At 41.8% G+C, this 13,748-nt stretch overlaps 1 protein-coding gene across 2 annotated transcripts in view; it reads left to right on the forward strand.

Moving 5' to 3' along the window:
• Positions 1-13,748, forward strand: part of NDST2 (N-deacetylase and N-sulfotransferase 2) — an 83,319-nt gene that overhangs the window by 39,515 nt on the left and 30,056 nt on the right. For both annotated transcript variants that reach the window (XM_058188578.1, XM_058188577.1), the window contains one exon: positions 11,395-12,765. In XM_058188578.1, the coding sequence (XP_058044561.1) occupies positions 11,773-12,765 (993 nt within the window). In that variant the 5' untranslated portion in view covers positions 11,395-11,772. The remainder of the gene's footprint in view (positions 1-11,394; positions 12,766-13,748) is intronic.

Below are 13,748 nucleotides of genomic sequence, written 5' to 3' on the forward strand. Positions count from 1 at the left end.
CTTCTTTTCAAGTCTCTGGCTAAACTCAGGATGCACCTATATCTCCTCAGGACGAGTAGAGATGGTTGGGATCAAGTTGCAAAAATTGTGCTTCAGAAAATCACCAAGCAGTTAGCTTCATTTTTGGTGGCAGCATAAGATTGCTTCATTAAAACTTTAATGCCATATCTTTCTACCATAGCTATGAAGTTAGCTTAGCAAATTATCTATCACCTCTTTTACGAAATAATTTATATCGCTATTAAAAAAAACATTCTGAAGACAGAAACATAGGATTTGTGAGATGTGGAAAGGAACAAGGTGATTACTGGAAATGAACATGGGTTTGTTAAAATCAAATTATGCAGACAAGCTTTCATTCTTTGCACCGGTCTTCACAAAAAAAGAAACTATAGCCCAACCTACCAAAAACATAACTGTAAAAGACTAGAAATAAAAATTAAAATAAGCAAGAAAATTATAAGACTGTCTGACCTTGATGAATGTAAATCACCGGGACCTGATTACATCCCAGAATTCTGAAGGAGCTGGCAGATATTATCTTGGAACCATTGTATCAAATCTTGAAAAAATCTTGGAGCACTGGGGAACTACAGAGGATTGGAAAAGAGCTGAGGTGGTTCCCATTTTCAAAAAATAAAAAGAAACAGACCCAGGAATCAGATCATACCAAACCAATCTTATTTCATACTTTGACAAAGTGACTAAATTAGTAGACCAGCGAAATGCTGTGGACGTAGTATATTTAGACTTCAGCAAGGCATTTGACAAAGTAGACCACAACTTACTTCGTGGTAAGCGAGAAAAATGTGGGATATAGACAGCATCACCACCAGCGAAAATGGAGCATGGGAGGGGGTCCTCCTAAGCTCCGTTTTCGCTGGCAGAGGGTTGCAGGAGGCCGTCGCAACCGAAAACGGAGCTCAAGAGCCCATTTTCGCTGGCAGAGTGCTTGGCCCCCCAACACGAGTGATGTTGAGGTGGCCACACCCACCCTGACCATGGCCACTCAGCCTCCCTGATGCAGCCCTCAATGAAATTGAGTTTAACACCCTTGGTCTAGAGAAAAGGAGGACTAGGAGCAACATGATAGCAGTCTTCCAGTATTTGAGAGGCTGCCACAAAGAGGAGGGGCGTCAATTTATTTTCCAAAGCAGAACAAGAAACAATGGATGGAAACTAATCAAGGAGAGAAGCAATCTAGAACTAAGGAGAAACTTCCTAACAGCGAGGACAATGAACCAGTGGAACAGCTCTGCCTTCAGAAGTTGTAGGTGCTTCATCACTGGAGGTTTTAAAGAAGAGACTGGACAGTCACTTGTCTGGAATGGCATAGGATCTCCTCCTTGAGAAGGGGGCTGGACTGCAAGGTCCCTTCCAGTTCTATTTTGATTGAAACCTTATTGTCTTATTTGATGAAGTGACAAATTAGTGGAGCAGGGAAATGCTGTGGATATAGTATACTTTGTCTTCAGTAAGGCATTTGACTAAAGTAGACCTCAGCCTACATCTTGGTAAAATTAGAACAATGTGGAATAGACAGTACCACCAATGGATGGATTCGCAGTTGGCTGACCAACTGGACTCAGCATGTTGCTATAATAGAGCTACATCTACATGGAGGAAGCATGCAATAGGGTACCTCATGTTTCTGCCTTGGGCCTGGTGCTTTTCAAAATCTTCATAAATTTATTTATTTATTTATTTATTATTATATTTGTATACCGCCCATCTCCCGAAGGACTCAGGGCGGTTCACAGTCAAAAACAGACAGAAAAACATATAATACATAAAAAAGCTAAAAGAATAGACAGTTAAATTCAATTGATGCTCTAACTTTTAAATACAAATTTAAAACCTCATTTAAACCCTTTTTTTTTTTTTTACAATCCCAAATTTAAAACTACGTTCAAGCTAGTCCTGCTCTTCGAAACAGCAGCGTCTTCAGCTCGCGGCGGAAGGACCTGAGATCGGGAGTTGACGGCCCCAGAGGAAGCCTGCTCCAGAGGTAGGCCCCACAGAGAAGCCCCCCCCCGTAGAGGTCGCCAGCCGACATTGTTTAGCTGACGGTATCCGGAGGAGGCCCTCTCTGTGAGAGCGCACTGGTCGGTGAGAGGCTAATAGTGGCAGTAGGCGGTCCCGTAAATATCCCGGTCCTAGGCCATGGAGCGTTTTAAAGGTGATAACAAGTACCTTGAAGTGAACCCGGAAGACCACTGGGAGCCAGTGCAGATTACGCAGGAGGGGTGTCACATGGGAGCCAAAAGGTGCTCCCTCTATCACCCGCGCAGCCGCATTCTGGACCAGTTGGAGTCTCCGGGTACCCCTCAAGGGAAGCCCCATGTAGAGAGCATTACAGTAGTCCAGGCGGGATGTAACCAGGGCATGAGCAACTGTGCATAATCATCATAAATGATCTAGACAAGGGGATAGAAAGGAAACTCATCAGATTTGCAGATAATACCAAGCTCTAGGAGTCTCTGGAGGCTGGGGACAACAAAAAAAGTCACTTCCTGTCCAACCAGAAGTTGGTAAATGGGCCATTTCTCCAGAGGGCCTCCAAGGGGATGGGGAAGGCCGTTTTTGCCTCCCCCCCCCCCCGACTCAAAGAGAGGCTCTGGAGCCAGGTGAGAGAGAAAAACAGGGCCATCGCGTGCCAGGAGTGGGGTGGGGGGGAGTCGCATGTGCATGCCCAGTAGCGGGGTACATAGAATTATGGGTGTGCGCGCACAACCCTCCCACCCCCCCTCCTGTCACGCAATGGCAAAAAGGTTAGCCATCACTCGGCTAAGGCAACAAGGTATGCTTATCCTAATAAAGAAACGGCTTAGGGGAGACATGATAGCAGTCTTCCAATACTTAAAGGGCTATCACAGGAAAAGGAGATCAATTTATTCTCCATATACCTAAGGGCAGGAGAAAAAGCAATGGGTGGAAGTTTGTCAGAGGGAGAGTCAATGTGGAAATAAGAAGGAATTTCCTGACAGTAAGAATGATTAATCAGTGGAACAGTTTGCTCCTGGGAGCTGTGGATACTCAATCGCTGGAGGTTTTCAAGAAAAGATTGGACCACCATTTGTCCAGATTGTTATAAGGACTCTTGTTTCGGGCAGGGATTGAAGACCTCCTAAATCCCTTCCAACCGTATGATTCTATAACTTAAGCTTTATTGGTGAAATTTACCACATTTATCAAAATAGCAATTCAAATAACATATACAGTATAATTGTGGGATTTCAGCCATGTTTGAGCCATCAGGTTCTACAAAGCATTAAACTGCATTCTTATTTTATGGCTTTTCCCCATAAAACTTTTACAAAATTAGCTCTCCCTGCACCTGGTAATAAGCAAACCCAGCTTCTGAAGAGCAAATTGTCACTGATCAAGAAAATCATAGCATCTAAATCAGGGGTCTCCAACCTTGGCAACTTTAAGCCTGAGGACTTCAACTCCCAGAATTCCCCAGCCAGCTGGCTGGGGAATTCTGGGAGTTGAAGTCCTCCAGGCTTAAAGTTGCCACGGTTGGAGACCCCTGATCTAAATGGCCAACTATGGATAAGATGATCATTGGGTTGGCCTTCATTGGGTCGATTTGTTAGAATTGTAGAACTAGTAAAATCCCAAGTGAGCTCAGAGCCTCCAGTGTCCTTTGCAGCGAACTGACTTCTGCTGTGGAGTGTAACACTCTTTCTGCAGGCATTGACAGCTTCAGTGCATTTATCAGATGTCAGTTAGAGTTTTAAAAGGAAAATGATTTTTTGGTTCTCTTGATTTTTGCAGAGGATAAGTGAAATAAGTTCTCTGTCGTGAAGGGATCACCTTTGAGTCTTGCATTAAAATAACTTTCCAAACATCTGTTCTAATCTACATTTCTATTCAAATCCTTCTCACTCTAGAAAAATATAACTGCATCATCTAAATAGAATAGAATAAAATAACAGAGTTGGAAGGGATTTGGAGTTCTTTTAGTTCAACTCCCTGCTTAGGCAGGAAAACCTACACCACTTCAGACAAATGGTTATCCAACATCTTAAAAACTTTCAGTGTTCAGAATTCAGAATTCACAACTTTTGCAGGCAAGTTGTTCCACTGATGAATTGTTCTAACTCAGGAAATTTCTCCTTAGTTCTAGGTTGCTTCTCTCCTTGATTAGTTTCCACCCATTGCTTCTTGTCCTGCCCTCAGGTGCTTTGGAGAATAGCTTGACTCCCTCTTCTTTGTGGCAGCCCCTGAAATATTGGAACACTGCTATTATGTCACCTCTGGTCCTCCTTTTCATTAAACTAGTCATACTCAATTCCATTAACTATTCTTTATATGTTTTAGACTCCAGTACTTTAAATGTTTATATGGTTTTAACAATAAGCCCTAAACTCATATTGAATACTATATATATAATTGCCATTTCCTTCCCCCCCCCTTCCGAAAACTGGTTAACAGACAGAAAAATTGTCCCAGTGGCTATTGGATCAGAGAAGGGTTTGTCCTGGTATTCAAGGATAAGCATAGATCAGTGAATGGCCAGGAATATTTGGCTGAACTATCTTGAGAGCAGTAAACAAGCAAACAAACAAACAAATCAGTGGAGAATGGATCCAAAGATCAACACCTTAGTATTTTTTCCCGGCTTGGTGAAGACTGCTAAGGAAGAGCAGCATGATTACTTTACACTGTTTATTACACAGAACAAGGCTCTCCAACCTTGGTCCCTTTAAGACTTGTGGACTTCAACTCCCAGAGCTTTGCTGGCTGAGGGACTCTGGGAGTTGAAGTCCACAAGTCTTAAAGGGACCAAGGTTGGAGACCCCTGACACAGAACATTTCAAATTATCCTTGTCTAGTTCTAAATTTGAGCCTAACGTTAAAGTTACATTCTACAATTTGAAATTTGAAATCAAATTCTTCTACTAAAGGATTCTTCATTTTGGTGGCAAGGCAAAATATTTCCATCTATTCACAAAGAAAAGTGAGAGACTTTTTTCCTGCTTTTAGTGATGAGAATGGAATTTGATAGACTTTTTATTCTCAGATGAATAAAATGAATACAAGGCTGGCTGGCATGCTAAGGCTCTACGGTGACTCTGTTCGTTATGGTTCATAATGTACTGTGAAATATGCTGGTGCAATTAAAAAATGAGACGCACCACACTGAGAAGCTAAGTGCCGGTCTCAGGAATAATCCCAAGTTCAAACAATTCTCCAATTTGTACCTCAGAAGCATTTTTACAAAATATGAAGGTGGGTAGATACTTTGAACTATGTCCACCAGAAGGAAAAAAAGCAAACTGAAGTTGTGTTCTAGCCATTTTTCTCCCAAATATCTTAACAAATACATCTTTAACAAAATTCAGGAGGACCTTAATATATTTGTTAAGGTATTGCTGAATTTTGTTACTGTCATTTAAGATTAATCATATTTTCTAATATTTTCTAATCCCTCATCTAAGTCATTGATAATTACGTTGAACAGCAGAATATCAGATTCTATGTCACTGAATCTTTCCTTCTGGCTTAACATGGCACCACTATTATACTAGATGCTCATTAGGTTCAGCCAGCTCTGCATCCAGCTAATAGTAGCAAAATTCAGCCCACATTTTTGCCATATTCTCTTTTGGTGAAATCCAGCAGGTTCTGACAGGTTCTGGAGAACCGGTAGCGGAAATTTTGAGTAGTTCAGAGAACAGGCAAATTACCACCTCTGGCTGGTCCCAGAGTGGGATGGGAATGGAGATTTTGCAGTATCCTTCCCCTGGAGTGGGATGGAAACTGGTAGTTTTTATTTAAAAAATAGATCAAGTTGCTTTGAATGTTAGTTGTTCTTTAGAAAAGAGCCATAGAAGATTATTTTTATATCTGATTACTACTGTGAGATAGGTGCAAAAATGGAAAGACTTTGAAATATCCATGATGGAGGAAAGGTTGGTTAAGATGACAGAAATAGAGCAGAAGTGGCAAAATTGAATTGTTTGATGAAAGATCATCAACTACATTTATCAGTGACTGGAAACTCCTTGTTGCTGAAAAAAAGAGAAAAATGAATTTTTGATTTCTGGGTTTGAAAATTCTTTATAACCTTTCTTTTCCTTTTCGTTTCCTTTTTTCTCCCTCCCCCCCAATTTTTCTATTTTCTTTTTCACATTTTATTCTTTTTATTATCTTTATTTTCTTTCATGGTTTTTACTTTATTAAAAATGTCTTCAAGAAAAATTATTTTAAAAAGGAAAAGTACACACAGGCTTTTTGCCAAGGTATGAATTATTTTATAAATGTTCAGAGAATAATTCCCTAATAATCTCTTGCCAGTTTTCCCGGATATTGATGTGAGGCTGACTAATCTGCTCTGGTTCTCTTTTCCTTTTATCTTTGAAGATAGGAGCATTTGTCTTCACCAATCTTCTGGCAGTTAAACCCATCCTCCATACCTTCTCAAAGATCACGGAATGGGTCTTTTGAGATAACAATTCAACTTTTCAACACCCTTGGAGATAATTGATTAGGTCCTAGACATTTAGATAGGATGGTCAGTAATAATGTGGTGGTGATAAAAGGCCGTTAGCGGAATAAAAAGATAGCTTAGACCTGCTGTGAAGTTTGACTTAATTGTGTTTCAGTATCCAAGCTGAGGGACGCGGTGGCTCAGGGGCTAGGACGTTGAGCTTGTCGATCAAAAAGTCGGCAGCTCGGCGGTTCGAATCCCTAGTGCTGCGGTATATTGGGGTGAGCTCCCGTTACTTGTCCCAGCTTCTGCCAACCTAGCAGTTTTGAAAGCACGTAAAAATGCAAGTAGAAAAAATAGGGACCACCTTTGGTGGGAAGGTAACAGCGTTCTGTGCGCCTTTGGCGTTGAGTCATGCCGGCCACATGACCACGGAGACGTCTTCGTACAGCACTGGCTCTTTGGCTTTGAAACGGAGATGAGCACCGCCCCCTAGAGTCAGCAACGACTAGCACGTATGTGCGAGGGGAACCTTTACCTTTACCTTTTATCCAAGCTGACTAACATTTACAAATGTTTGTATACATTAGCTCATTGGCTGGGGAGGGTAGTCTGCTGAATTCTTATAACGGTAGTATTGCAGAACTCTCCCAGTCCTGAAGGAGCTCAGAATACTGTAGTTCATATAAAATTAGCCAGTCCTGGCTTTCAAATATCTAAGCGGGCAGGTCACATGAAGATCTGGACCTCTTAGGATTCCTTAGAGCCCTGCGGGAAGTCTAGTCATTGAATACAGAGATTGCTGCTAGGTATCCTCCTTCATTGTGTCATTTCACTTGATTTTAGATTGTTGATGCCATCCCAACACTTCTATAAAAACACTGGGCCAGCTGGCAAGGCCTCCATGAGTCGGCTTCTCAAAAGCCTGGCAGTCTGATGAAGGGTGTGTGTGTGTGTGTATGTGTGCGTGTGTATGCACGTACTTGTGTATGCTTGCTTGTGCTTGCATTCTTGGCACAAAACATTTCTATGAATAGTTGCCCTTGGACACAAATTGATGTAGTCACTTGGTGTTGGTTCTTGATTTGACCGAACTAGTCCTACAGCTTTGCACATCTGCTTGTTTTTGAATAGCAGATGTGTGTCTGATGAGCATGGAGCTGGCCCTAGAATTTTGATGTATTCTGATTTGTAGGAAAAATCTTTGTAAGGCAAACTTAAAAGCTGAAAGAAACTATGACGTGATGAAGAGTATTTTGCAGATTGTTTCATCTGTTTTCTGTGATAGGCTTGAGTATCTAACGATTTGATCTTCCTTATATAGATTTTACTTCATTTCCAATTTTAATTATTTTTGTGAATCCATTTTGAATGCTTTAAAGTAGAAAAGCAACATAAAATATTTTAATTGAAATTAACCATAAATAACTACTTCTACAGATACTCCTCGACTTACAAGCATTTGTTCAGGGACTGTTGAAAATTACCACAGTGCTGAACAAAGGGATTTATGATCCCTACTTGAAGTTCCAACTGTTGCAGCACCCCAACAGTTAATGATCAATATTTGGGCACTTGAAAGCACTTACGACCAGTGGAGCATTGTATCTCGCCTTACAATGGGTCAGGAGGCTTCAACTGACTAGATCCACTAGCATGTGGGTCTTCTCTCCTGCTCCATCACTCCTGAGAAGCCTGGGCTTTCTCCCTATCCCACCACACCTGAGTCCATTTCCCTTTACCTGCAGCTGTTGACAGGCATGCCCAGGCAATGCAAGGCACATCTGGAAAGCTAGCAATCTTCCTCACGGCTAGAGAGGCAACATTTCTCAAGGCTGGAAAGAGCCTCTCTAGCCTTGAAGAGGACAGCCTTTGTTAGCTTTCTGGCCAGCCTTGAGAGAATACCCCAGGAGTGATGCAGCAAGGAGGACCCCCCGGGCGTCTTGGGAGTGGTAGATCAGGGAGAAGGCGCCCATAGTAGTCAGTGTAGCCAACAGAGGCTTCCTGACCCACAACAGGTTTCTGTTTGCTGGTGCCAGGCCTCCCCCATCTCCTTAAACATTAAGAGTTGCTTAACACCTCAATGGGGAGAATGAAATTGTGGTTGTTGAGTGAGGCATTCACATGGGTATCTCTCTTAATGACCAAAATTCCAGGCTCAGTTGTCATAAGTTGAGGATGACCTGTATAAATAGAATAAAAGATTGTTTACTAGTTAGATTTTAATTTTGTGAAAGAGAAATTCTTAAATGTGAGCAGTTATGAGATGCCTGGCTTCATTTATTTGCTATAGAAAGTTTCTTAGCTAGGCAGATTTTATAGCAGATTTTATAACATTAAATGGTGATCAGATTAGTTCTTTTTTCTAACGAAGACTAAAATCAGTTTTACCAATAAGACTACTCAACCATAAAACCATACTTGGTCTTTAAAGACATATTTAAAACAGTTGTGGTATCTTGAAAGAATGAAAAGTAACATTTTCCCCACACAACTTGATACCCTCAAAACAAATTTTCCTTTAAATTCTTTAGAAGTCTGTTAAAAATTATTGCGTTACATACACTTAGCCATTAGAATGGAGATAGCTGAATAAGTAAAATGGGGTAATTTCTCTTAAACAGGATTGGTCTCTGCTTCACAAACTTGATTTGAGTCTCTACTTTGAGGGCACAGGACATCTGCTTCTGATCAGATTTTCTTAATTTTGTGTACTTTGGCATCTTTGGTAATTGAGTCATAAAGTAGGGAGTTTTTGAATATTACTTTATTTTCTTTTACTTATTGCTGCACTTTCTTTTCTTTCTAGTATTTTCCAACAACTTGTACTTACTGAATAGTTTATGTATTTACAATTTAAAGATTTCATACTAATATTTAACCCAAAGGTGCTTTTTCAAGAGGCAACTGGACTTTCTGGTTTTTTCTTTGAAGACGTTTCGCTTCTTGGATGAGAAGTGAAACATCTTCAAAGAAAAACCAGAAAGTCCAGTTGCCTCTTGAAAAAGCATTTTTAGGACAATCTGATCTGTGAATGACTGAGAATCTCCATAGACGCTACTAGTACAGTATTTAACTTATTCACCTAGGCCTAGATGAATTAATTTTATGATTTGTGAATTTAAAAACGTAAGGAAAAAAAATAAGAGTAAAATCTCATTTTAACAGACTTCCTGGGGAAAAGATTGTTATTTCTCAGAGGATAGTAAGTTTAAGCAATATCATTGTGGCATCACAAATATTGCATATTGTATCATTTGTGTGATTATGTCATTCCAAAACTAAATGCATTGGTGCACATTCTGTTATCAGACAAATAACACCAAAGAGTTTTTCCTATATTGTAATGATGATATTCTAGAGCAGGGGTCTCCAACCTTGGTCCCTTTAAGACTTGTGGACTTCAACTCCTAGAGTCCCTCAGCCAACAAAGCTGGCTGAGGAACCCTGGGAGTTGAAGTCCACAAGTCTTAAAGGGACCAAGGTTGGAGACCCCTGTTATAGAGCGGGCAAAGTTGGACACACCTGTCCACTAACCATCCCTGGACAGGTGGGCTGTTCTGTCTCTTCTTAATAATAATAATAATCATAATAACAGAGTTGGAAGGGACCTTGGAGGTCTTCTAGTCCAACCCCATTCCCAGGCAGGAAACCCTACACCAGGGGTCTCCAACCTTGGTCCCTTTAAGACTTGTGGACTTCAACTCCCAGAATCCCTCAGCCAGCAAAGCAGGGGGCTCCAACCTTGGTCCCTTTAAGACTTGTGGACTTCAACTCCCAGAGTTCCTCAGCCAGCAAAGCAGGGTCTCCAACCTTGGTCCCTTTAAGACTTTAAGCTTTGCTGGCCGAGGGACTCTGGGAGTTGAAGTCCACAAGTCTTAAAGGGACCAAGGTTGGAGACCCCTGTTCTAGAGTTCCTCATTTCCTTTTGTTTGAGTTTATGGTGGTAACTATTTTGGAATTTTTTAAAATCTTGATAGCCTGAATGTAAAGCAACTCTGATGATAAAATAACACTATTTCAGTCTGGAAAACCTGGTAATTCTCTGAAATAAGGATTGTCCTTATTTCAAGTCCTTCAGCCATTCAAAGCTACGCTGTGTGTGCCCACCCTCCACCCCCCCATGTGCCAACATTCCAGTTCCAACTGGGCACTTAGCAACTGGCCGATATTTTGGCAGTATCCTGAAGTCACATGACTGTGATTAGAACCGTTTTGCCAAAAACTGTCATTTACTTCTGTTTTTTGGCGAAGACACCAATAGTAAGCAACTGGTTCGTTTAACCACTACAGCACCCGTGTTACAGCTTCCACATTCATTTAACAACCACTGCAGAAAGGGGCTTTAAAAGTAGATCAGTCACATGATGGTTACAATTTATGCCCATAATGGGCAGGCTCCATTACGGTTGTAAGCTGAGGACTAGCTGTATACATGTTTCCTTATTCATTAAGGGATCTTCTAAAAAGTATTTTTACACCAGAAGCTGGGAATTAAATTGCTCTGAGTACACCTTACTTGCATGTCACAGGCATGATTTCCCAATTCACCTCACATATGCTAGTAGCCAGCTCTGGGCTCAATTGTGACATCAAGGAAACCGAAGAGGATTCTTGGAAAACAAGAGGAAATAATGTGATGGTTGCGGGAGTAGAAACACATACACACAGGAAGAAACCTTGAAAGGGAAAATGAAACACAGAAAAGTCCAGGAAGAATTGAACATACTCAGAGGGCCTTAAAAATCATTGTTAGGGGAGACATAAAAGAGAAAATCCTGAAATTAGGGGTGGCAGATTGGAATGCTGAGCATTCTCTGTAAGTCCCACTTATCTCTATTGATAATATCAGAAGCAATGGCTGAATTTCATAGGTCACCATAGGTATTTCACTGCATCTTTTTTTCACTGTTGATCTTCTAGAACTCCTAAATTTATCTTACTTTTCATTGCAGGTGGCGAATTCAGAATAACAACCATGTGATTGGCAAGCTCATCAGTTGGTGGCACTACTTCATTTTCTGGAGAGCCTATTCTTTCCTTACGAGCGCATGTAGCCTCCTTGCTGCCTAGGATTCTTCTCAGCCAGCGAAGAAACCACAAGGAGGAAGTGCTCGAGGGAGCAATGGGAATTGAAGGCCATGGTCACTTGAGATAAATGGCAGATCACTGGGGATCTAGTCTTGCAGCTGCTCACCTAGGCCTGTGTGCTCTCTGCAGCCTACGTTTGTTTTCTCTGAGCTGCCACGGGCTCTTTTGGTGGTGGCGCTGGAGACACCAAGGCAGCTTGATAGGTGCCAAACTTGAGGCAAGGTTAAGTCACCCACCTCATCATGATTCAGCTGTGGAAAGTGGTGAGGCACGTGCGACAGTTGGAGCTCCACAGACTGATTCTGCTGCTTATTGCCTTCAGCCTGGTCTCCATGTGCTTCCTGGCTTACTATGTCACTAACAGTCCCAAAATCAAGGAACCGCCCCCTCTGCCCTTCAGCGATTGCAGTAATCAACACAGGATCCTCATCCAGCCCCAGGCAAGCTGGAGGCTTACGAAATCAGTCGACAACTCACGCACAGACCCTGTGGTGCTAGTGTTTGTGGAAAGCATTTATTCCCAATTGGGTCAAGAGATTGTAGCCATCTTAGAATCTAGTCGCTTTAAATACAGGACAGAGATTGCTCCTGGAAAGGGGGATATGCCCACTCTAATGGACAAGGACCGTGGTCGCTATGCTCTTATTATCTATGAGAACATCCTTAAATATGTGAACCTGGATACCTGGAACAGGGATCTCTTGGACAAATACTGCGTGGAATATGGAGTAGGGATCATCGGTTTCTTCAAGGCAAATGAGAACAGCTTGCTTAGTGCTCAGCTCAAAGGCTTTCCTCTCTTCCTACATTCCAATTTGGGGCTGCGAGATTATCACATCAATCCCAGTGCCCCACTTCTGTACGTCACCCAGGCGAACGAAGTGGAACAGGGCCCTCTGCCTGGGGACGATTGGACAGTGTTCCAGTCAAATCACACAACCTATGAACCCGTATTGATGGCCAGCACCAAATCCTCTGAGTCAATCCCTCACCTGACTACGCACAGAGCTCTGCATGCCACAGTGGTGCAGGACCTTGGTCTCCACGACGGCATCCAGAGGGTTCTCTTTGGTAATAATCTCAATTTCTGGCTGCACAAGCTCATCTTTGTTGATGCTATTGCTTACCTGACTGGCAAGCGTCTCTGTCTGACCCTTGACCGCTACATCCTTGTGGACATTGATGATATATTTGTGGGCAAAGAGGGGACACGCATGAAGGTGTCTGATGTAGAGGTAATGTGGAACAGAGCGAGCGGATGGGAATCTAAAGTAAACAACTGTCATAACGCCAAGTATCTTTTCTAATAAATTCAAAAGGATATAGATTCTCACTGTTTCCGTTAAACATATGAGAATTGCAAAGGTTTTTTTTTTTAAATCCTAATTCTTTGTGAAATAGCTTTTTTCCTTCTCTAAATTCTGAGATCATCAATTTTGGGGGAAATGAAAGATCAAATGTCTTTTGTTCTAAAACTGTCACGCTTAATCCTTATCTGACGTTGAAGAAGAGATCACGAGCTTTGCTATCACAACAGTCTGCATTTATCTTTTGTACCAATGATGTGTGTGGGTTTGCTAAATTCAGTCTTTGTTACATTACAAATTCAAACTTAACAATCCTCAAGAGGAAAGTAGAGCTAGACTGACAGGGGACATTTTTAACAATTGCTAATTCAGCATGCATTTGGGAAGAGATGGCAGTCTGAATGAAATTTATTGCCCATTTTTATTTATTTATTTATTTATTTATTTATTTATTAATTAAATTTGTGTGCCGCCCTTCTCCCGAAGGACTCAGGGCGGTTCACAGACAATAAAATACCAAGATACATATAACACAAGTTAAAAATAGTATAAAAAGCTAATTCAATGTATGGCCTAAAAATTAGAATACAATTAAACACCCCGTTTAAAAACCCCAATTTAAAAAACCCCAATTAAAAACTACATTTAAGCTAGCCCTGCAGGCTGGAACAAAAGCGTCTTCAGCTCGCGGCGAAAGGTCCGGAGGTCGGGGAGTTGACGAAGCCCCGGAGGTAGCTCATTCCAGAGGGTAGGAGCCCCCACAGAGAAGGCCCTCCCCCTGGGGGTCGCCAGCCGACATTGCTTGGCCGACGGTACCCAGAGGAGGCCCTCTCTGTGGTAGCGCACAGGTCGTTGGGAGGCTACTGGTGGCCGTAGGCGGTCCCGTAGGTAACCCGGTCCTAAGCCATGGA

Source organism: Ahaetulla prasina, chromosome 6 (genome assembly GCF_028640845.1).
Source record: "Ahaetulla prasina isolate Xishuangbanna chromosome 6, ASM2864084v1, whole genome shotgun sequence".
NCBI lineage: Eukaryota > Metazoa > Chordata > Lepidosauria > Squamata > Colubridae > Ahaetulla > Ahaetulla prasina.